At 41.4% G+C, this 26,184-nt stretch overlaps 1 protein-coding gene across 20 annotated transcripts in view; it reads right to left on the bottom strand.

Annotated features, from left to right (window-relative positions):
- PCDH7 (protocadherin 7) overlaps positions 1 to 26,184 on the bottom strand; it is a 922,726-nt gene that overhangs the window by 833,297 nt on the left and 63,245 nt on the right. For 5 of the 20 annotated variants that reach the window (XR_004539803.1, XR_004539804.1, XM_033947915.1 and 2 more), the window contains one exon: positions 6,806 to 7,719. The exons of the other annotated variants lie outside the window; for them this stretch is intronic. Coding sequence is in view for 1 of the 5 variants with exons in the window: in XM_033947915.1 (XP_033803806.1) it covers positions 7,702 to 7,719 (18 nt within the window). In the remaining 4 variants the exon portion in view is untranslated. Of the gene's footprint in view, positions 1 to 6,805; positions 7,720 to 26,184 lie in introns of those variants that run through there. 20 annotated transcript variants of the gene reach the window in all.

The raw sequence follows: 26,184 nt of genomic DNA on the forward strand, positions 1-26,184 counted from the left end.
ATTCCCTGAGATTTTCTGTCACCCTCTCCATTTTCTTTTGCTCTTTTTTTTATATTACCGTTCGCTAACATATCAGTTCTCTGTCCTCTTTTTATGACCATCATCTTTTAATATGTCATTGTACAGTTGCTTTGAGTTTTGAGACTTATTCAGAACACAACAGTGCGTCTGATTTTTGGTCTGAAAAAACATGACCATGTTACCACATTTTATCGACAATTACATTGGTTGCCTTTTGAGGCTATGGTGCTGTTTAAGTTCGGTTGTATTTGTTTTAAGGTTTTGTTTGGAATGGTTCCTACTTATTTATCTTTATGCTTTGAACGATATAAACCTAATAGGATCACACGAGGACACTATTTATTTGTCTAACCAACTATTAAATTCTGCCGATATAAGATTCTTTGATAAATTATTTGGGTTTCAGGCAGGTAAAATGAATTCATGGTTATATACCATTATTTCTCAGGCTCATTCATATGTCTTTTTGGAAGCTGCTGAAAACTGATAAGTTTGTTAATTGATTTTTTTGAATTTTGACTGGTAAAATATACATTGTTCTTTTAGACTGTTCTTAGCTTGATTTTAATGTATGCTTTTAAATCAATTGTATTTTATTTACTGTTTGTATAAAGTATCTTTGTATGTGAACTGCCTAGAACTATATGGTGTGTCGGTATATAAAAATAAAATTATTATTAGTTTGTTTTTATTGCAAATATTTTTGCATCAGATAACAGCAGTTTGTGTCCTCTTCCCTTACTCAGGGCCCCTTTTTTCAAAGCCGCAGTAGCGATACTGCAGCAGTAAATGCACTGAAGCCCATTCAATTCCTATGGGCTTTGGCGCATTTACCGCAGCAGCAGCATCGCTACCACGGCTTTGTAAAAGGGGCTCTTAGAATGCCTGAGCAGGACTTGAAACAAAGGCCCTCTTTTACTAAGATGTGCTAACCGATTAGCGCGCGCTAATCGAATTAGCGTGCGCTAAACGCTAATGCGTGCATGTTAATCTATGTACATATTAGCGTTTAGTATGTGCTACTTTGATTAGCGCACCGTAGTAAAAGAGGGGGTAAGTCTGAGGACCCTAGAACTTTTCTGGCTATGGATGTATATTATCTTCTTTTTTTTTTTTTAATTCATTTTCAAATTTACAATAAGTGTAACAATATATCCAAACAAATGAACAATAAATATAACACTTAATAATCATCAGTGGTACAAATAATATGCTCTTATCTCCCACCCTTCCCACCCTTTCTTATCATATAATCAATACCTTATACAATATGTAAAAATAAATTTATCATCCCCTCCCCCCCTCACAATCAAACTTGTAAATTTAAGGGAAAAAAATAATAAAATAAAATGTCATCTAATCGGTACAATACTTTGTAAATGGCTCCCACACATCCTGAAATTTCCTGAAAAAACCGCGCTGTATATTTTCTTCTTGGCATAAATCTTTCCAAGCTAACCCGTGTCCAACAGTGTACCCTAATCTTCCTCCTCTACAAAGTATTTTCAATATGAATAGATCGTTGTGAGAGCAATTCTCCCTATCTCCACGTAATCTGTAGGTAGCACTTTCAAATGGTCTCAAATATAGCAATCTATTCAAAAGACCCCTCCCTAATTCCTAAATAAGCTTTTGGATCTTTACTAACTCTTCACTATCCTGTCCACTGAATATCTAATTAACCTCCATGTCACATTTTTCTAGACAATCTCCATTTATTCCCGTAAGAATGGACACCCCAAAGGCAATATTTCCCTTTCCCCCCTCATAATAGCGTGATTTATCAATTTATGTTTCCTTAACATCTGTTTATAATATATAAACTGCTTTGATTGTTGCCACAGAAAGGCAGTACAGTATATCAAATCACATCTCTTTTCCTTCCCCTTCCTTTAAGGTACTTCTGGGATCTTCCTCCAGATCCATTCTACAAAGGATCATTATTTTGTATGTGTATTAGCTATTTCTAGAAATCATTTGGGGTGATAAAAAATATTAAAATAGCTGGGATATGCACAGGGTGAAAATTTTCAATTCATTTGTGTGTTTTTTCCCTGATTTTCACACATTTTTTGTTTCACATTTTGGTTTTAATAAAAGTTTTTGGTTTTTATTTATATTGTAAGTTTCATTTTTAATAAAAACAAGTCTTTAGCTTCCATTAATAGATTAACAAATTAAATCGATTTTATGCGCACTGAGGTGTCGCTTTACTAAGCTGCACTAGTAAATGGACTTAGCACAACCAAACAATGGACTTTCCTGCAAAATAACCCCATTTTTGGTATGGCTGTTGAATAGGACTTTTTCCTATTTGTTGAGTTCCTGGTCATGTGCTAACTTTAACATTAGCATATGGCCATTAAAATATATATATATATTTTTTAACATAGGAGCACTTACACCTAAGAGCTCCCACATTATAGACAAACTAACCGGTTAGCATGGCACTAGTGTAACACCCATGCCCATGAAATGCCCCTTCCCAAATAAATGTATATAAAATACCAGCGTGCGCAAATGGCAAAATTAACACAAGACACTTTAGTGTGTGCTGTGTTAAGCCCTGTTACCTGCATAAAGTCTGTGTTAGTGTTTAATGCACCTTACAAGAGGGCCGCTGAAAAGTTCTCAGCCTAACCAAGAGAATGATACAGTGCCATGAAATTTACAAGCGATTCCACACTTTTCTTGACACTTTCATGTCAAGAAAAGTGTGGAATAACTTGTAAGTTTCATGGTTCCTCATCATTCTCTTCTTGGCTGGGCCGAGAATTTTTCAGCGGCCCCCATGTAGTAAAAGAGCCCCCCCCTCCACACACAATTTATAAAGCACACCGACAAATGTACATCCCTATTAAAAACTCATTCAGTGCTTATTCCAAGAGAAAATGTACAATATGTATTTTCAATTTTCACCAAATAGTTAAAATTCTCCTCTGAATTATTTTTCTAATGTTCTTAGCTTGTCCCTAATATCTTTATTGCTAACTGCAACTCCTGTCATTGCTTGTTGTAAAATCTATAAGAATGAGTACATTGCACAACACTTAGCTGCTACTGATTACAATCTTACCAGTTTCCTCAACATGTGCATTCCAGCCTCTTCTCCAAGCTGCAGCTTGTTTGATTTGGGGCAGACAACTAGAGAGGTCAGGCTTCATTCCTTCTCTGTGATTCACAACTGTGCACATCTTGTAATCTCCCAATCCTCAATATTGCTCATCATGCTGGATATATCTGAGCCTTAATTTTTCATCATTTCCGCTATTTTCCTTTCTTATCCTTTTTTGTTCCACTATCCCCCTCCTTTATTAACACATAGCACGGGTTTTAGCGGCGGCAACAACTGCTCCGACGCTCATAGAGGGTGGTATATTTGGGACTCCATTTTTTCATTTGAAGCTACAGTCATCATTCATTTTGATTCTTCACAGAATTTAAGATATTATTGAAAATGAATTGTTTCCTGCTACTTGATATTCCTTTCCCTTAATATTCTTCTTTATATGTTTACACTGTCTGTAATTTTGGCCTTTTGAAGTGCATTCTTCTAAAACAGGTTTCCAGTGTGTGTCACAATTCTTCATAAATATGAAAACGGTGGAGTGGAAAATGTAGCTATGAGAGGGTGCTGGAAATTTCTCAGTACAACCAACCAACTTCCTACATTCTGAGCATTATTTTGTTACTGTAGCTGAAAAGAGTGTTATCTTATTTTGTTAAGTGCCAATTTGCAGAAACAAAATTCTATATTTTGACATTATTTCAGATCACTGATTGAACCATATCCACATCATTCTCTTCTTGGTTGGGCGGAGAACTTTTCATCACCCCCTCATCTCCTGGTGCCTGAACTGTATAAAGATTTGCATAATGGAGATGAAGAAACAAGAACATTAATATTTCGCAGTGAGGTAAGACTACTGCTCTGCCTCAAAGAAAGTGCCTATCTAGATCTCAGCCTGGCAAGAGTTCATAAAATCAATGGGCCTGAAAGAGAGGAATCAGAACTGGATGAAATAAAGGAGAGAAAAAAAAAATAAATGCAATCAATGTGTGCACAAAAAATCAGCAAGAAAACAAGAGTTAGTATAATATAATGTACCAACTTTATATAGAATTGTATGTAGCAATTGTATGCAGCATAAAATTTAGGCACACCAATTTAAGCTAAGCAAACCAGGCCTAAATACCTGCATTTTTGTGCATGGATTGGGCATAATCTATAACAGTGTGCCTAACTTTTAAGAATGCTCATAATCTGCACAAGCTCCTTATCTAGCCACACCCCTATTTGAGATTTACACACTAAGGGCTCCTTTTACAAAAGTGCGTTAGGGCCTTAACACAAGGAATAGCGCGCGCTAAAATGCCGCGTGCGCTAGCCGCTACTGCTTCCTCTTGAGCAGGCAGTAGTTTTTCAGGTAGTGCGCGCTAATCCGGTGCATGCGCTAAAAACGCTAGCACATCTTTGTAAAAGGAGCCCTAGAAGTGATGCGTACCACCTTATAGAATGTGTGTAACTTCTAATGGGTGTCAATTAGCCTCAATTATTGGTGCCAACTGGCTTATTGCACAACTAAGGACGCCATATATAGAACTTGGGCCAGAATCTATATGAATAAAAGTGCCCTGCAGCAATTAGCACACAGTAGCCAGTAGTAAATGACCACTTAGGGCTCCTTTTACGAAGGTGCGTTAGGGCCTTAACGCGCGCTAAAATGCCGTGCGCGCTACCCTGTTTCCCCGAATATATGACACTGTCTTATATTTTTAAAAACTCCAAAATATGCACAAGGTCTTATTTTCAGGGGGATGTCTTATTTTTCCATGAAGAAGAATACATTTATTGCTGAAAAAAAGACATTTATTACCTGTATATGGTACAGGTCATCACAAACCAGAAAAGCTGTATCACAAACCAGAAAAAACTGTATCACAAACCAGAAAAACATTTAAGGCCCTGATTCTCCAAAAGTGCGCCCGATTTTAGGCAGCTGTAGGCGTCCTACAGCTGTCTAATCAGCCAATCGGGATGCACATTTTTTTTAAAAAAATGCTCCCCAGGCAGGCTGCCCGGGAGAGGCGTCCTATACTAAACGCCGATTCTGTAACCGGCGTCTTTAGAGAATCGGGTTAAATTAGACGCGGCCGCTATACTTATGGCAGCAAGGGATCTCCCTGCTGCAATATGTATAGCGGCCGCGGTTGTTGCGGCCGCCTGTCCCATCACCGACAGGAGAATGCCTAACTCCTCCTGTCGGAACCCCGAGCCCCCTCCCCCCCAAACTCGTAATCGCCGACAGGAGGATGCCCAACTCCTCCTGTCGGAACCCCGGAACCCCCTCCCCCCCAAACTCGTAATCGCCGACAGGAGGATGCCCAACTCCTCCTGCCGGAAAGCCCAACGACCCCCCGCCCCAACTAATCTCCCTCCCCCAACTAACCTTTCAATGTTGGTCAGCTGGACGGGTCTTGCTGCCGTCCAGCCGACGGGTCTGCCTCGTGGAAATAAGACGGCACGCCCCTTCCCGGCCCATCCCCGCTAAATCTAAGGCCTGATTGGCCCAGGCTAGGCACCTTGGCCAATCAGGCCTTAGGATTAGTGGGGATGGGCGGACCCGCTATGCCTAAGGCCTGATTGGTCCAGGCTTCTACAGCCTGGGCCAATCAGGCCTTAGATTTAGCGGGGATGGGCCGGGAAGGGGCGTGCCGTCTCATTTCCACGAGGCAGACCCGTCGGCTGGACGACAGCAAGACCCGTCCAGCTGACCAACATTGAAAGGTTAGTTGGGGGAGGGAGATTAGTTGGGGCGGGGGGTCGTTGGGCTTTCCGGCAGGAGGAGTTGGGCATCCTCCTGTTGGCGATTACGAGTTTGGGGGGGGGGGGGGGTTCCGGGGTTCCGACAGGAGGAGTTGGGCATCCTCCTGTCGGCGATTACGAGTTTGGGGGGGAGGGGGCTCGGGGTTCTGACAGGAGGAGTTAGGCATTCTCCTGTCGGTGATGGGACAGGCGGCCGCAACAACCGCAGGGAGATCCCTTGCTGCCGTAAGTATAGCGGCCGCGCCTAATTTAACCCGATTCTGCCTGGGGAGCATTTTTTTTTTAAAAAAACATGCATCCCGATTGGCTGATTAGACAGCTGTAGGACGTCTACAGCTGCCTAAAATCGGGACGCACTTTTGGAGAATCAGGGCCTCGGTGTACAGAGGCTGTTCCTGGGCTTGTTTTCCTGGACAGCGGAAGCAGGAAGTTGTGTGACCACGCATACGGTACTGTACCAGTACTCTGGATCGCCAAGACATGCTTGCCAAATAGTGCCTTATTTTCAGGGGGGGGGGGGCCTTATATTTCCCAGGTGGGGAAAAAAAGGGGGGTGTCTTACTAAAGGAGGAGGTCCTATAATGGGGGAAACACGGTAGCTGCTACCGCCGCCTTTTGAGCACGCTATAGCACACACTAATCCGGTGCATGCGCTAAAAACGCTAGCGAACCTTCGTAAAAGGAGCCCTTAATGTCTTTACATTTCTACCATCAAAAACTAAAGGGAATCTAAAAATTGCAGCGTGAAAGCAACACCCTGTTGCGTATGTTTCTATAGCTTTATTGAACAAAAAGCATAGTTGTGTGCATCAGTGAAGGTGTTTCTGCATAACACTGAAAATGTTCACAGGGTAGGTAATTTTGGAGAGCGTGCACAAATCCTTTAATGCTATGAGTCATAGTACATAGAAGAAGACACAAAAACAGGTCATAAGAGAAATAAAGGTAAAACTGATCACCAGCATTAAAAATATTTTTTTTATTTCAAAGTGCAAATAATGCCAATAAAATACAAGAAGCCATTTTGTATAAGGTTGACTGTCCTTTATGTACAGCTAGAAAGCTGAAGACAAACGTGTACATTCAGGCCATTCCCGATAAACATGCAGATTTATCCAGAGTCGTCTTTTTAAATTCAACAAGATTTCCTTTTGCAGCTGCAGTTCCTGTGGTGCTTTATTGTTGAACACATCACTAATTACAATCATTTAAAGTTAATACCAGAATAAGAAAACTCTCAATAGATTGTATCTTTTCACAGTAAATCTGAGATGATAGAAAAAATATTTCTGTTGGCAAATTGGAATAAATATGGGGCCCTAAGTGAGCAGTGCAAAAAAATTGCCTTCCACCGATCTGGGCTATAAAATGTATCATCTACACAAAAATAGAGGCCATAAAAATATTTGAGTAGCAGTGTATAGTACAAGAAAGGTTTAAGGGTAAATTTAAGAATGGACAAGTTTGATCTAATTTGGATCTCATGGATCCTAACAGCTGACCCAGTTCCTTCTGTCTTCTGAAAGACAATCTTGACTTTTGGTTGCAGAAATGTCATCATTTGGCCAAACCTGGCCAAGATTTGTGAAACTGTGACATTTCTTGGTAGGACACTCATCTTGAAAATAGTATGAAGTTTAACTATTAGGTGGAAAAAAGTCATAGGTGTCACATTAAATCTTAAGCAGTCAATGAGATCTGATTCTTCTGGTTCTGAAGGCGTGAGAGCAAGGGGAAGGGAAAAGTCCAAGTCTAATGCAACTAGTTTTCCCACCCCCCAAGTCACAATGTCCAAAAGTTTTGTTGCCCACTCTGTTGGACTTCCAGTTCTGCTGCCTCATAAAGACCTTAGACTACCCAAAGTTTTGGATCTGTAAAAAAAACAAAACATTACATGGATATGTCAGTAGAACAGAGGTATTTACTTTTTGAGCATTTTAATTGTTCATTTCCTATTTATGAAACTTAGCTCTGCATTACTCCTTGGGTTATGTAGCTCAAGTTTTTTGTCAGAGGAACTAGAGGTAAAAATAAAAGCTTGAAGGTAAAGACATTCTAGGAGGACACTCTCAAAATACACACACATCAGGACAGTTTCATGACTGAGTCCCAAAGAGCACAGAGCAGTACAAAATAAAAGGGCCAGGCACTCAAACTAGGAAGAAAAATTAATCACCTTGAGTCACAATCCATTTCAGAGCTTAAAACAGACCTAAACAGATTAATTTTTCAACATTGCTTTGGTGCACTGGCCCTTTCAAAAAGAGGATGGGCCCATGGCTCGACATTTTACCATCAGCTTAGTAAATGAAGCTAATAATGTTTCAATAAAAGAGCATCTTTTCTAAGTTGTTATCAAAATATATACTATACTTAAACAGGAATTCCCCATAATAATTTTGGAAGTCATTTTAAAACTGCAATGACTCTTCTATAACACATAAAATTACACAAGAAATGAAACTAAGATATTTTTACCGGCAGTCACCCCCAAATTCTATAAAGTCCACCTAAAGTTAGGCACCTACATTAGCGTGCCTAGCTAATATAGGCACCTAACTCAACTTCCTGCCACCCCTCCCCCTCCCAACTTTTATGAAGCCATATTAAGCTTTTTTATTGCTGCCTGTGGTGGTAAAAACTCAGTTATTCATAGGAATTCTATGAGCAATAGATTTTTTACTGCTACAACTGGCAATTAAAAAGCCTAATGTGGCTTCACAAGAGGAGGGGTTAAATAAGCTAAATTGGCACTGATAACTGGCAATTAACACCTCATAATTGGCATTAATTAGGCATAATTGGAAGTTAGGCACCTAACTTGGTAGGCACCAAGTCCGGAGTGTGTAGACACCTGTTTTGACTTTGAAATCATTGTGCACATAATATAGGTGCAGGCATTTTGACCAAGAAACCCTGGCATAAATATGGACACCTAGCAACACCTAAGGCCACTTAGGCAGTGTTGAGTGATTCTATACAGTGCACCTAACTTTTATAGAATTGTGATTAGTGCTGCAGTAGTCGCGCCAATTTTTTAGACGACATATATACAATCAGGGCCTCAATGTTTAAAAACATTTTTGATGTCCTGTTTTAGCCGTGAAAAAAGAGATTATGTACGTACCCTGGTAAGCTCTTTTCCAGTAAATAGGTGAGACATTCTAGACAGATGAGTAGTGTCCCCATGGCTGCCTGCTATCTGCAGAAGGAATCCACTCTGGATTTTTCCTTTTGCCTCTGCTGTACTTCACTGCTCTCCTTAGCTCCATCTGTAGTTAGTACCCAAGTACTGAGAGCCACCAAATATACATGAAGAAGAGTCACCTGTAGTAAACAGGCTCAGAAACAACTGTTCTGCTCAAGAAGTAAAATCAAACAGTAACATTAACCGTCAACAAAGTCTTCAAAGGAGCTCAAAAACTATTCCCATATAAAATGGAAACATATATACAGCATCCATGAATAAGCTTGGAGAAGCATAAACAGACTGAAAGAGTAGGCAGGCACAGGAAGGACAGAGCGGGAGTCTAGAATGTCTCACCTATCTACTGGAAAAGAGCTTACCAGGGTAAGTACATAATTTATTTTTCCAGTGCAATAGGTGAGACATTCTAGACAGATAGCAAAAGCACAAAAGCAGATAGCAAAAGTACAATAGCAGTCCCAAAAAGCTAGGGCGGGCTTGCTGCGCTGGTCTGTAAGACCAAGGACCGAAAGGCAAATTCTTGTCTTGCCACCACATCCACCCTGTAAAACTTGGCAAACGTGTATAGGGAGGACCATATTGCTGCCCTGCAAATCTTTTCAGTGGGAACAGCTCTAGTTTCAGCCCATGAAGAAGCCACAATACTTATAGAATGTGCCCTGATGGAAACAAGGGACTGTTTCCCAGAAAGAATGTAGGCTGAAAAAATGGCCCTATGGATCCATCTGGAAATCGTGGCCTTGGAAGCGGGAGCATCTTACTTAACTGGGAAACTACAGACCGGTCAGTCTGACCTCGGTACCGGGAAAGATGGTAGAGGCGCTTATAAAGGACCACATCATTGATCACCTTGATGGACACGGTCTGATGAGGACCAGCCAGCACAGTTTCAGCAAAGGCAGATCTTGTTTGACAAACTTGCTGCACTTCTTCGAGGGAGTGAACAGGTAGATAGACAAGGGCGAACCGGTCGACATTGTATATCTGGACTTTCAGAAGGTGTTCGACAAGGTTCCGCATGAATGACTACTTTGGAAATTTCGAGCCATGGAATCGAGGGTGAAATACTCACATGGATTAAAAACTGGCTGGAGCATAGAGTGGGGGGTAAATGGACAATACTCAGACTGGAAGAGCATCACCAGTGGGGTACCGCAGGGCTCAGTGCCTGGACCCGTGCTGTTCAACATCTTCATAAATGATCTGGACATAGGTACGACGAGCGAGGTGATTAAATTTGCGGACAATACAAAGTTATTCAGAGTAGTGAAGACGCAGGGGGATTGCGAAGATCTACAATGTGACATCAGGCTCGAGGAATGGGATGCGATATGGCAGATGAGGTTCAACGTGGACAAGTATAAAGTGATGCATGTTGGTAATAAAAATCTCATGCACAAATACAAGATGTCCAGGGCGGTACTTGGAGAGACCTCCCAGGAAAGGGACTTGGGAGTTCTGATCGACAAGTTGATGAAGCCATCCACGCAATGTGGGGTGGTGGCGAAAAGGGCGAACAGAATGCTAGGAATAATAAAGAATGGGATCACAAACAGATCGGAAAAGGTTATCATACCGCTATACCGGGCCATGGTGCGCCCTCACCTGGAGTACTGCGTACAGTACTTATCACGGTACATGAAGGACAGTGTACTACTCGAAAGAGTCCAGAGAAGAGCGACTAAGATGGTTAAGGGATTGGAGGAGTTGCCATACAGTGAAAGATTAGAGAAACTAGGCCTCTTCTCCCATGAACAGAGGAGATTGAGAGAGGACATGATCAAAACATTCAAGGTACTGAAGGGGATAGTAGATAAGGACAGGTTGTTCACCCTCTCCAAGGTAGGGAGAACGAGAGGGCACTCTCTAAAGTTGAAAGGGGATAGATTCCGTACAAACATAAGGAAGTTCTTCTTCACCCAGAGAGTGGTGGAAAACTGGAACGCTCTTCTGGAGTCTGTCATAGGGGAAAACACCCTCCAGGGATTCAAGACAAAGTTAGACAAGTTCCTGCTGAACAAGGATGTATGCTGCTAGGGCTAGTCTCAGTTAGAGCACTGGGCTTTGACTAGAGGACCGCCGTGTGAGTTGACTGCTGGGCATGATGGACCACTGGTTTGACCCAGCATCAGCAATTCTTATGTTCTTAACCGGATAAGTCAGCAAAAACAGATGGTAAGAGAGATTAAACTTGTAAGTAACCTACAGATAATGCAGAAGCACTCTGCGCACATCCAGTTTCTTCAACAGGTGATCTTGTGTCCTGGAACCAGTAGGCTGAAAAGCAGGTAAACACATTTCCTAATTAACATGGAAATCTGAAACCACCTTCGTCAGGAAGGAAGGAACTATCCATAAGGAAACCCCTGTCTCTGAAATATGGAGGAACAGATCTCTGCAAGAAAGTACCTGGAGTTCTGACATACGTCGCGCTGAAGTAATGGCAGCCAGAAAAATGGTCTTGAGCATCAAGTCCAAGAGTGAAGCATCTTGAAGGAGCTCAAAGGGAGCCAGGTTAAGGTCCCAGGAAGGGAATGATTGCTTAACCAGTGGTCTGACATGAAGATCCCCATTCAGAAATCTGGCAACATCAGGATAAGACACCAAAGAGGACCGACAATCCCAGGATCTAAAACAAGAGAGCCCAGCTACCTGAACCTGAAGAGATGCCACAGTAAGGCCCTTATTCAGGCTAGTCTGAAAAAAATGCAAGAATCGCCAAGATTGGAGCTGATTAAGGGTCCACCTAGTCCTGAGCGCACTAATGTTGGAAAGCCTTCCAAGTCTTAGAGTAAGCAGAAACTGTGCATGACTTCTTAGACTTGAGAAGAGTAACAATAAACAGAGAAGAATAGCCTTTGAGTTCTAAGGCTGTGCGCTCAAGAGCCATGCTGTAAGAGCAAAGCAATCTGGGTCCTCCTTCATGCAAACTGGACCCTACGAAAGCAGGTCCGGATTGGCACTCAGCCAAAGGCTGTGACCCCTACAAAGATGCATCAGACCTGTGTACCACGGTCTGTGAGGCCAATCTGGAGCCACCAGAATGGTGCGGCCCTGATGGACCACGATCCACCGAATGACCCGGCCTATCATTGCCCAGGAGGAAGGACATGCAGGAGAATCTCTTGAGTCCATAGCTGCACTAGAGTGCAGAGCCCTTCACTTCAGGGCTCAGATCTTGACTGAAGAAGCGATCCACTTTCTTGTTTTTTTGCTGTGTCCATGAAATTGAAGCAAGGCTGACCGGGCACCACATTATGGCACGGAACACTGCTGGGGACAGGGCCCACTCACCAGATCCAGAGTCTATCTGCCGAGGATGTCTGCTTGAACATTGTCAACTCCTGCCAAATGTGCTTCCAATAACGCTTGGAAGTGACGTTCTGCCCAAAGAAAAAGAAAGCGGGCTTCCTGAGCCAGAGGGGTGCTCTTGGTTTCTCCCTGACAATTGACATAGGCTACTGCCATCACATTGTCACTGACCACTTGGCCCTTCAGAGTCGCACCACAACCAGCTGGTTGATTGACCATTTCCTCTGAGAGGGAGTCCAACACCTCTGAACAGGACAATTGCAGTGGGCTCTCCAGGCTGGCATCTGTCATCACCACGATCCAGGAGGCAATTTGCAGCGGTATGCCTCTGCAGAGCAACTGTCGATTAGTGCCCAAGTAAAGGATCTGGGTGTCACTGTAGACAATACGATAAAACCTTCCACCCAATGTGTGGCGGTGGCAAAAATAGCAAACAAGATGCTAGGAGTTATTTTTAAAAAGGGATGGTTAACACGACTAAGAGTGTTATAATGCCTCTGTATTGCTCCATGGTATGACTTCACCTAGAGTACTGCATTCAATTCTGGTCCCCTTATCTTAAGAAAGATATAGCGGCACTAGAAAAGGTTCACAGAAGAGCAACCAAGATGATAAAGGGATGGAACTCCTCTCATATGAGGAAAGACTAAAAAGGTTAGGGCTCTTCAGCTTGGAAAAGAGACAGCTGAGGGAAGATATGATTGAAGTATACAAAATTCTGAGTGGAGTAGAACAGGTACAAGTGGATCGAATTTTCACTCCGTCAAAAATTACAAATACTAGTAGACACTCGAAGTTACAGGGAAATACTTTTAATTGTTAACTATATTTATTGATTTTTAAATCATATAATCAAGAATAACTTGTACAGAAAGCAAGATTAGTAATTCTACATAGAGCAAGAAATACTTCAACAACATTAAGATCATTATAACTAATATGCTCAAGTCCTCAAATTATGGGATCCAAGATTCCTTAGCGAGAACAAAGAAAAGAATTGAACAAAATGAACACTCTTACATTTGAAGTTAGCTAGAGGGCTGGTTGCTGGGATTAATCAATAATCTTAGGGCTTATGATTTTTCTGCCTCCAAACGGGAGAGCGCTAGAAAGGAAGTCAAATGACTAGGTTCAAAGAAAACATATTTAAATGCTCGGTGATGCACTATAAACTTACAGGGATGTCGTAAATAAAAGGTAGCACCTAAAGATGTAACACCTGGCTTCAACATTAGAAATTCACGATGACGCTTTTGAGTCTCTCGTGATAAATCAGGAAATATCTGTACTTTAAAGCCCATAAATTCTTTCTGTCTATTTTTAAAGAATAATTTTAACAACCAAACTTTATCAATAGAGAGGGCTACTGTTACAATCAAAGTACTTTGTTCTACAGTCTCTTTATCAGATTTCTCCAATAACTCCAATACATCCAATTGTCCTTGGTCAGAAGACCTATTTAACGATTTATTCTTGTTAGGTAAATAATAAACTGGTGATAAAGGAGGTACTGAATCTTCCGAAGCCCCCAAAAGTTCAAGAAAATATCTCTTAAACATTTCTCTAGGTGATACCAATGGTAGCTTAGGAAAATTAATTAATCTTAAATTGTTGTATCTGGAGTTATTTTCCAAATTCTCCATCTTTCTCCTAAGATTTATATTGTCTTTCATTAGAATATCCTGTAGTTGTTTAGATGATTTTATTTCCTGTTCAAGCTTCTGAACAGAAGAATTAGAGACAGTCAATTTGTTTTTCAATACTTTAAGTTCAGTAGAATGTTGAGACAGTTCCCCCTCTATTAACTGAAGTTTGGGACTTATGGTCTTCACTAGTCCGACCATAAGATCCCACAATGAGTCCAGAGTTACTTCTGAGGGTTTTTCCAAGGAAATTAAAGAAATAGAAGTGTCATAGTGCTCACCATCCATTGGAATTCCTTGACGCTGTCCCTGAGGTCTTGCTCGCCTCTCCTTAGTTGATTTACTCTCAGCTTTTTCCAAGGAGCTCATTTCAATATGAGCTCCTAACAGCAGGCTCTGCGTTGGACTACTTGCCTCAGGGGAAGGCAAAGCCCCGACATCCGGGGTTCCCATACCCCTTGGAGAGCTGCTTAGCTGAGGTTGCGGGGGCGGCGCCCTAACGTCGGGGCTTAATGATGTTTCTAATCCCGGAGGAACTGCCACGGCCTCACTCTCACCACTGTTCCTCTGCGGGCCCCTCTCCGACGTCAAAAAAGCTCCCTGCATCCGTCTGAGGAGCTCCCCGATATCGCCAGCTGCGGGGGTGACAGTGGGCCGCGAGGCACCAGCAGCACTACGGCCCCTCCATTTAGGCATCTGGTAAGCAATAACTGCCTGGGGTCTGTTAGAAATGTTATATTGGAGAGACAATCCTCAGAGCGGTTCCTCAGCACATCCAGTCTGATGCCATCTTGGATCGGGAAATACTTTTAAAACCTGCTACGCTATCCACGCTTACCACAACCTCTGACAATGCATTCCAGAGCTTAACTATTCTCTAAGTGAAAAAATATTTCCTCCTTTTGGAAATACTTTTAAAACCAATAGGAGGAAATAATTTTTCACTTAGAGAATAGTTAAGCTCTGGAATGCATTGTCAGAGGTTGTGGTAAGCGTGGATAGCGTAGCAGGTTTTTAGAAGGGTTTGGACAATTTCCCGGAGGAAAAGGGGGGACCTTGAAGTGGAATAGCCAGCCTATTCTCTGATCCAGAGCATCCTGCAAACAGAGATGGAGTACGTTCACACCTTTGCCAAAACTCGCATAAGATCATACAATGCATCAGCAATATAATCTGTCCCAGCCACAAGACGTTGAGGAAGAGGATCCACAGGCTCACTCTCCAGTGTGCACAGTCAAGAGAGACAGATGCGTGCAACAAAGAACGTTGCTGAAGCAGCTTTGAAGCCTAGAGCAGCTGTGTCAAAGAGTCTCTGTAGGACATGGCGGTCCTGCATATCTTTTAGCACCACACCACCTTCACTGGATAGAGAGGTGCTTTTTGTCACCTGTACAACCAAAGAATTCACCCTGGGCTGACCTAAAAGCTGCTGACACATAAATGGCTATCTTAAGAGCACCTAGAAAAAAATGGGCAGCTGAGGGCGAGCCTACATGGCTTCTGCAAGGGAAGGCCTTGCCTCACAAACTTACTACACTTCTTTGAGGGAATAAACAGCCAGATAGACAAAGGGGAACCCATAGACATCATTTACCTCGACTTCCAAAAAGCTTTCGACAAGGTACCCCATGAACAGCTGCTTAAGAAGCTGTGGAACCATGGGGTGGAGGGGGATGTATACCGATGGATTAAACACTGGTTGGCGGGCAGAAAACAGAGGGTTGGAGTGAAGGGCATATACTCAGACTGGCAATGGGTCACGAGCGGAGTTCCGCAGGAGTCGGTGTTGGGACCACTCCTGTTCAATATATTTATAAACGATCTGGAGACAGGGACGAAATGTGAGGTTATCAAATTTGCAGATGACACAAAACTCTGCAGCAGGGTTAGAACCACAGAAGACTGTGAAGACCTGAAAAGGGGCCTAACAAAACTGGAAGAGTGGGCCAAAAAGTGGCAGATGCGTTTTAATATAGAGAAATGCAAGGTCATGCATGTTGGGAAAAAGAACCCGATGTTCAGCTCTACAATGGGAGGAATATTGCTAGGGGTAAGTACCCTTGAAAGAGACCTGGGTGTGCTGGTGGATACAACAATGAAAGCATCGGCACAATGCGCGACAGCCTCAAAGAAAGCAAACAGAATGCTGGGCATCATCAAGAAGGGTATCACGACCAGGACAAAGGAAGTCATCATGCCACTGTATCGTGCAATGGTGCGCCCGCATCTGGAGTACTGTGTCCAGTATTGGTCGCCGTACCTCAAGAAGGACATGGCAATGCTTGAGGGGGTCCAGAGAAGAGTGACGAAAATGATAAGAGGTATGGAAAACCTTTCATATGCCGACAGGCTAGAACAGCTGGGGCTGTTCTCCCTGGAAAAGAGGAGACTTAGAGGAGACATGATACAAACTTTCAAGATCCTGAAAGGCATAGATAAGGTAGACAGGGACAGATTCTTCAGACTGTGGGGAACGACAAGTACAAGGGGGCACTCGGAGAAACTGAAAGGGGACAGGTTTAGAACCAATGGTGGACACATGGAACATACTCCCGGAGGTTGTGATAGGGCAGAAGACACTACAGGGATTCAAAGAAAGTTTGAATAAATTCCTGAAAGATAAGGGGATTGAGGGATACGGATAGAAGGGATACGGATAAAAGTAGTGATAGGTTTTTTTAGGATGAGGCAGGGAACACTTGACAGGTCATGGACCTGATGGGCCACCGCAGGTGCGGACCGCTGGGCGCGATGGACCTCTGGTCTGATCCCGGTGGAGGCAACTTCTTATGTTCTTATGTTCCAAAGAGTCATACTGCTCCGAGACCAGAATGCCAGGGAAAAGTAGTAGACTCCGAGTGCACTTCACAAAGCCATGAGGAAGAAGTGGATGGAGCCAGCTGAGTGACTAAATTCAACTCCTGCAAAATCTCAGAAATAAGATCCAGCAAAACTGCAGACTTAAATAAACGTAGAACTATGGGATCATCCCCAGGTTCCAAAACCCCAGAGGGATCTGTAGATCCAGCAAACAGTCCCTGATCTCCTATCCCGGGAAGCACTATGCCTGTAAATAAGGGGACAGCAAGCTGGTCATTCCCATCAAGATCCTCTAGATCAGGAACAGGCAGCACTAGAACAGCAGCTGGTTGAGTCGAGGATATGTTCAAAGGAGGAACACCACTGAAATATGCCTCGGAGAAGGATTAGGACTGCGCAGGGGAAGAATGCTGGCTATTAAATTTGTTCCACAAATATTTCATAAATTTTGAGAAAGTGTCCAGCTCTCGGGGTGTAGTCACCCTATGATGACTTAACTTTGCGTTTCTTAAGCTGTGGAGGGTCCACAGCCAAGTGCATGGAACTAGCAGCCATGCCAAGCCTCAAAATTAAAGAAGGCCACCCTGCTGGGCTAGCCGAGTATTTAGTCACCTGCTTCAGCAGAGGAGAGGCTAAGCTAGATGCTGCTGCCTCTCCCAGCTGTGCCACACGGAACGTGGCACAAGAATGTTCTGAAAGTGCTAAATTTGCACAATCCTAGCAAGAATACACATGAGGATAGCCCAAGGACTCCATCCCAACAAATTTTGAGGCAAAAAAAGATTGCTAAAAATCCCAGATGGTCAATATCAAGAAATTTGTGCCAAAATCGCAATATTTTTTACATTTATGAAAGTCAAAAAATTGTGATTTTAGGATTTTTCAGGTGGGGGAACACAGTGGGATATGCAGAAACTTTGAAAACCCCACTTTTCAGGCCTCCCTCGATTTACTTCACAGTTTGTAACAGCCTTTACTTACTGTGACCTGTTTTTGGATCTGTGCTGCAGCCTGACTCAGCTCTCTAACAATAGCCGGATAAGAGAATCACCGTCACATGCTGGGAGTGCCTCTGCAAATCTGATCTTTGGGCTGCCAGTCAGACCCTAAGCCTGACTGCATCCCCCACCCCTGCAGACCGACAGATGCGCACTGGGACAGGCAGAGGCAAGAAGACATAGCCAGCACCTTGCGAGACACCGCTGTGTCTCCTAAGGGCGCCCAACAGCCTGCACTTCACCTCTGCTTAACAGTAGGTGAGACCACTACAGGGATGGTCCCGAGCTCCAAACAAAACTATGCAGGCTGGCTAACAGGTACCTACTGGGATTGGCCTGTCAGCTACAGACCGAAGTATGTGTGTTCTCAAAGCAGGCAGAGCTGAATAAATGCTCCGAGCACCAGAAACCCCAAGAAAGCAATGAAAAATACACTAAATAAGATAACAAATTGTGGAGAGCAGAACAAATACTCCTGTAGGCACGAGTGCATAAGGGAAGAACTGCAGGTGGAGCTAAGGAGCCCAGTGAAGTACATCAGATGCAAGAGGAAAAATCCAGAGTGGATTCCTTCTGCAGATGACACGCGGCCATGGGGACACTACCCATCTGTCCAGAACAGGGATCTCAAAGTCCCTCCTTGAGGGCCGCAATCCAGTTGGGTTTTCAGGATTTCCCAATGAATATACATTGAAAGCAGTGCATGCATATAGATCTCATGCATATTCATTGGGGAAATTCTGAAAATCCGACTGGATTGTGGCCCTCAAGGAGGGACTTTGAGATCCCTGGTCCAGAATATCTTACCTATTGCACTGGAAATAGCATTGAAAATTGCACACCATGTTTTTTTCCCCTCTTTGAAAACTTATAAAAGTTAAAAGCCACTTCTGGTCAAGAAAATTAATATTTGGATTTGTGTAGCATAGAGGTATAGAGGAAATAAATTACAGTTATATAAATTTTGTAGCAGTCTCAATATTATTTTTTCAAACTAAATTCTCCTTTTACAATGTCATGGTAATGATGCTACCGCGTAAATGTACTGAAACCCATAAGAATTGAATGGGCTTTGGTGCATTTACTACGGTAGCATCGCTACCGTGGTTTTGTAAAACGGGCCCTATGACTTCTGAGAAAAAAAAATATTTTAATGATGTATTAACCCACAGGATTTTTCACTGGTTAATATTTTCTTTCCTATAGAAATTTGCTACATATGTACACCAACTCCAAAGCAAATTTATATGAAACCATTTAGAGAAATCAGTGCTGAAAGCAATTTACTCTGGCCTCCTTTTACAAATCCGTGGTAGAGGTTTCTGCCATTGACCAGCGATGTAAATGCTCCAATGCTCATGAGAATTTTATGAGTGTCAGAACATTTATCTCACTAACTTGTGGTAGAAACATCTGCTATAACTTTTTTAAAACTACTATAACTGTAAAAACCAGCCTCTATATATGTGAAAATATTTTTCAGAATAACAGAATTTCCTGAATTAAATTATCAAAAACTCATATTGATCACATTTCTTCCAAATATCTCATATTAATACATGTTAGTTTTCTAATTCAAATATTTGTTTATGAGTCAAAGGTAATCTATGCACTCAACAGCAATGTGTTTAGTACTTGGAACTTAAAAGCTCTGTAAATTGTGGTGAAATTTGGTCATACCTGTTAATTTCCTTTCCTTAAGTCTTATTAGACCAGTCCAGATAAATGAGTCAGAAGATAGAAGTACTTATACTGAACTATTCTAATTATATCACCAGAATAAGGGTTGATACAATTCTCTAGTATGGAACAAAAAGATCAGCAAACAGTGTGAAGATTAAATAAAATTTATTGGTGATGCTCCCAGCAACAATGCCCAATGTATTTCACCAAACAGGCTACTTCATGGGCATATAACTACAACAATAAAACAAAACATAGATACAATTCTAAAACCATTATAATTTTATAAACATGTTTTTTAAGGGTTTCACAACCTGCATAGAGAAGGTGGAGAGGAACAGATTCTTCAGCCTATTGGGAACCACAAGTACAAGGGGGCACTCAGAGAAATTGAAAGAGGACAGGTTCAGAACCAACGCTATGAAATTCTTTTTCACTCAGAGGGTAGTGGACACCTGGAATGTGCTTCCGGAGGAAGTGATAGGACAGAGTACATTACGGGGTTTCAGAGAGGGATTGGATAAATTCCTTAAGGACTCGGGGATTGAGGGATACAGATAGGGGTAGAGATAGGACTTTGAAGGTTAATAGATAGAAGGGAAACGGGGAATGAACGGGTTCCAGACAATGAATCACTTTACAGGTCATGGACTTGATGGGCCGCCACGAGAGCGGGCTGCTGGGCATGATGGACCACTGGTCTGATCCAGCGGAGGCAACTTCTTATGTTCTTATGCTTTTTAAGTTACTTTAGACTTTATAGCTTTGTTTAAGCTTGCAGTGCTTCATTATTATTCACGACCTCAGTCCTTTTGTATTTTTGTATACTAAGGTGCACTAATGCGTCTTAGCACACGCTAAATGCTAATGCGTGCTAACGTGCCCATTATAGCCTATGAACGCATTGCCATGCGTTAGCATTTAACATATGCTAAGACGTACTAGCGCGCCTTAATAAAAGGACCCCTAAGTTTGATTTGAGAGCACAGCATGACTATTTGTCAGTGACTACACATCTAAGACACTGTGAGTATTTGCTCTCTAATTTTTGTTTTTTATCTGAAACTTGTTTACAATTTATTTTCAGTTTAATGTATTCTATATATTTTCTGGTACTTTTAGAGGTCTTATTGAGCAGTTAGGTTTTATCTGGTAGTTTTAATTGTGCAACCTTGAGTTTTAAATTTTTCTTTGTTAGATTATCTATCTTGAAGTTAGCTGTTTATACAGTATGTAACCAGCTGGCTTTTTAATGTTGGTGTAAGCTGTTTCCCATCCCAGCTTGGTAAGTCATCTCTTTTTTTATAAATAGGTTCTCTTTGTCAGTGTTTTGCTTTTATCAATATGTTTTTTTAATTATAATGGTTTTAGAATATGTTTTGTTTTATTGTAGTTATATGCCCCTGAAGCAGCCTGTTGGCGAAACGTGTCAGGCATTGTTGCTGGGAGCATCACCAATACATTTTATTTAATCTCCACACTGTCTGCCGATCTTTTTGTTCCATATTGGATTCTTTGGTGGACTGTTTCCCTTGCTGTTTCCTCGGAATTCTCTAGTATGGATTCTCTAGCAGGATTAGGTTCACACCAATCAAGTCCAATCAAAACCAGCATAAAACTATATACAAAACTAGGCTAAGCCTGAAATATATCCCTTTATTTATTTTAAAAAAAATCTTATTGCCTACTTAAAACCTAAGCCACATCTTCCAGAGCAGAAAGACTCAAGGAAAGGAAATACTGTATTTACCTTTTTTTTCATCCTGCTAGACAGTCTAGACAAATTAAATCTACAAAAGTAATACCTTATTAGGTGGGGGAAGACAAGGCCCACTGAATTACTGCTCTGCCAAAGACTGTGTCACTTCTAGTGAGTACATCAAGCTTCTCATGCCATTTGAAACACTACAACTATGTCACAGATGTCATCCAGTGAAACTGCCAAGATCTCTGCTCAGGAAACTGCCTGCACCCAAGTGAAATGGTCCTTCAGGCACCCTGAAACCATCTTCCTTTCAAAAATATAGGCCACCTCAATGACTGCCTTAATTCAGTGCATGGTCGAAGATTTGAATGCACCTGATCCTGTCACAACCCTTGAAACAGGACAAATGACCCAAAAAACAAAATTTGCTGGTCACCTTCTGATATAGCAACATTCTATGAACATTCATCCTATGAAATTTATTATCTGACTACATCTGTCTCACGCTCAGAAAGCTGGCAAAACAACTTCCTGATCCATGAAATAGGGAGACCACCTTCAATAGAAATGAAAGCACCATCCAAAGAGAGATGGCTTTCTCTGTGAAGCATAAATAGTGGCAATCATGGAGACATGGTTCACAGAGACCCATGACTGAGATGTAGTTATACCGGGCTATAATCTGTTCAGGAAAGACAGGGTAGGAAGAAAAGGAGGGGGAGTAGTGTTATATGTTAAAGATCATATTAAAGCCACACAATTGCCAGATCTGCAGGGCAAAGAAGAGGCACTGTGGACCAATTTGGAAAGAGGGAATGGTAAATATATTTACATTGGTGTGATATACAGGCCTCCTTCACAGATGGTAGAAGAGGACAGAGATTTAATAATAGACATTCAGAATCTATCTAAAAAAGGGGAAGTTTTACTAACAGGTGATTTTAACATGCTGGATATTGATTGGGGTATGCCTACTACAGAGTCTTCTAGAAGTAGGGAGATCCTGTTTCAGCAGTTGGTAATGGAACCCAAGCGGAATTGAGTCATACTGGACTTAGTGCTTACAACGGAGAAAGTGTTTCTAATGTTACAGTGGGGGATCATCTGGCAACCAGTGATTACTACATGATACGATTTAATATTAAGACGGGTATAGAGAGGGCTCATTAAAAAGTAAAGATTCTAGACTTTTAAAAAACTAACTTTGTTCAGATGAGGGATTATGCCAAAGAATTGCCCAGATGGGAATGTCTGGAAAGAGTATAAATGCAGTGAGCAAAACTGAAAGGAGCTGTTGTAAGGGTGACAGACCTTTTTGTGAGGCAAGTAAATAAAAGTAAGAGGAAAAGAAGGCTGCTTTGGTTCTCAAAAGAAGTAGCTGAGAAGGTAAGACATAACATAACTTAACAAGTCATTTCTATACCGCATAACCGTTAAGTTCAATGTGGTTAACAAATATTAAAAAATACAATATAGATTAGGAAGATTTGATTAATTAGCAAACAGATATGTCTTTATTTGCTTTTGAAAATGGTGATAGAGTTCAATAATAGAGGTTTTAATTCCTTATCCCAGCAAGCTGCCTGGTAAGAAAGCGAACATTGAAGATGTTTTTATAACAACTTTTGATTGATGGAAAATTATAAAGACTATGTGAACTCTGTGGACATTTAGATTGAACAAAGGAAAATAATTTGGATAGATAAATTGGTGCCATGCCAAAGAGCACTTTATAACAAAGACAATCAGATTTAAATTTGACTAGGGGCCTCCATTGGAAGCCAAGGCAATTCTTGATAATAAGCGCTCACATGATTGTATTTTTTCAAACCATAAAACAGGCAGACCACGGCATTCTGGACTATATGTAGCCTCGATAAATTATTTTGTGGGTCAGCTATATAAATTATGTTACAGTAGTCCAGTTGACTTAACACCAAAGACTGTACCAGTAATTTAATTGAAGCAGTGTAAAAAAAAACTTTTCACATTAAAACATTTACCTGGTCCTGCATGGTCAAATATTGATCTAGAATAACACCCAGGATCTTAATAGTGGGTTGTATTGGATGTGAAGTATTGTTTATCAGAAAAGATGTTTCAGTAAGATTCTGACCCAAAGAGGCAACAAAAATTTTTGTCTTCTCTGGGTTTAATTTTAATTTTAATTCTGACATCCATATTTCAATGATCTTAAATATCTCTTCTACCTCATTTCTGATAGATAGAATAGAAAGAGTAAATGGCAAGATGATAGTAATATCATCTGCATAAGTGAATTTTTTAATTCTAGAGAAGTTAATTTTGAGCCTAGAGAGGGCAGGTACACATTAAACAACAGATGACATAGTGGGAAGCCTTGCAGAACACCGTATGGACTCCTCCACTTTCCAGAAAATTTATCATTAAATTTAACCTATGAACGAGTTGACAAAAATCCTTTGAACCAGTTATACACTTTTCTATGTATCCCAATGGAATCTAAACAATTCAATGGGTTAGCTTTCATAAACTACTAAAGATTGCAGAAACAGGAAGACAGGCAAAAATATCTGGAAAAGCTAAGAGAGGCTGGTCGAGTAGTCAGGAAAGAAAAGATGCAAATGAACATAAGAATTGCCTCTGCTGGGTCAGATCAGTGGTCCATCGTGCCCAGCAGTCCGCTCATGAGGCGGCCCTTAGGTCAAAGACCAGTGCCCTATTTGAGTCTAGCCTTACCTGCATATGTTTTGGTTCAGCAGGAACTTATCTAACCTTTTCTTGAATCCCTTTTCGTGCTTTCCCCTATAATAGCCTCTGGAAGAGCGTTCCAGATTTCTACCACTCTCTGGGTGAAGAAGAACTTCCTTACATTTGTATGGAATCTGTTCCCTTTTAACTTTAGAGAGTGCCCTCTCGTTCTTTCCACCTTGGAAAGAGTGAACAATCTCTCTCTACTAAGTCTATTCCCTTCAATATCTTGAATGTTTTGATCATGTCCCCTCTCAGTCTCCTCTTTTCAAGGGAGAAGAGGCCCAGTTTCTCTAGCCTCTCATTGTGCGGCAACTTCTCCAGTCCCTTAACCATTTTTGTTGCTCTTCAGGGGCAAACTCAGGGACATCTCCCACCAAAGGTTGAATCAAATGCTGTTCCTCTCCAGCATGTTTGATTCAACCTTTGGTGGGAGACATCCCTGAGTTTGCCCCTGATGAAGTATATGAAACGGGGCTTTGTAGGGTGATCAGTTGGCACTCCCGGACAACAGATCCTCTTATTAGATGGATGTTGGTGGCTTCTGAGATAAGTCCTTGTAGATGGTAGTTTAAGTTCATTGGACATATGTGATTTCCTGCTTTCACAAGGTTCATCAAGTAGTGATTTTTGCACTTTTCTGTGCTTTTTGAAATTGTGGAACGATGTGATTTTGCACTTGACACTTTGGGCACTTTATTATTACTATTATCAACTTTTGCACTCCTGAATTCATATTTATTAGATTTTTATATATATACAAAAAAGCTTATTGAGCTAGAGCTAGAGGATGGCGCTATATAATGTTTGTGGGTAACCTTGCAGGCACTCTAGGGTGCTGTATGCTTGACTAGCCCTGGCAAACTTCTGACTTTTTGTCTGCCACCCTCTACTATCCATTAAACTTTCAGAACCCATTCCTGTCTTAATAGTAGACCACGGACTTTTCCTTCAGGAACTTGTCCAAACCTTTCTTAAGCCCAGCTACATTAACTGCTGTTACTACATACTCTGGTAATGAGGTCCAGAGCTTAAATATTCTTTGAATATAAAAAATATTTCCTGCTTTTTGTTTTAAAAGTATTCCCATATAATTTGAGTGTCCCCTGATTTTTGTACTTTTAGAAAGGATGAAAAATCAATTCACTTTTACCTATTCTATCCCAATCAGGATTTTGTAGACCTCAGACATATTCCCCCTTAGGCTCTTTTCCAAGGTGAAGAACCACAACCTCTTTAGTCTTTCCTCAGATGACAGGAGTTCCAACCCCTTTATCATTTTGGTCACTCTTTTTTGAACCTTTTCTAATTCCACTATATCTTTTTTGAGATACGGCGACCAGAGCTGTGTACAATATTCAAGGTGAGGACACACCATGTAGTCTTATTTACTGTCCCTTTCCTAATAATTTCTAGCATCCAGTTTGCTTTTTTTCTGCAGTAGTGTCTTTTTTTCAGCGTAGTGTCTACAATGACACCCAGATCTTTTTCTTGGGTGCTGACTCCTAAGGTGGACCCTAGCATCAGGTAACTATGATTTGGATTATTCTTTGTGATGTGCATCACTTTGCATTCATCCACATTAAATTTCATCTGCCATTTGAATGTCCAGTCTTCCAATTTTCTAAGGTCTTCCTGCAATATCTCACAGTCCTCATGTGTTTTGAAAACTTTGACTAGTTTTGTGCCATTTGTAAATTTAATCATCTCACTTATTGATCCAGTCCCAGTATAGCTCCCTGTGGCACTCCACTATTTACCCTCTTCTATTGAGAAAATGGCCATTTAACCCTAACCTCTGTTTTTTTGGCCAATAACCAATTCCTAGTCCACAACTGAACATTTGTCAAAAGTTTTCTGGAAATCTAGGTACACTACATGAACTGGCTCACCTTTATCCACTTTCATAGAATTGAAGCAAATTGATAGGCAAGACCTCCCTTGGCTGAACCCATCCTGACAGTCCAATTAAATCATGTTTGTCTACATGTTCCATAATATTATTTTTTATAATTGTTTCTAGTGATATGACCACCGGAGTTGCTCACAGATGAGCTTTAATCCAGCTGATGATGCAAATGACCTTTAAGGTGGAACCTGAGTCCCTTGGTTCTCTAGCTTCTTGAAATGGCTCCTTTTGAGCCTTGATTGAGGCTGTGAAGCCCAAGGCACATTTGTCAAAATAGAACTTACCAACCAAGGACTGGGGCATCAACTATGGCCAGTCCTCCAGAAGA

Source organism: Geotrypetes seraphini, chromosome 1 (genome assembly GCF_902459505.1).
Source record: "Geotrypetes seraphini chromosome 1, aGeoSer1.1, whole genome shotgun sequence".
NCBI lineage: Eukaryota > Metazoa > Chordata > Amphibia > Gymnophiona > Dermophiidae > Geotrypetes > Geotrypetes seraphini.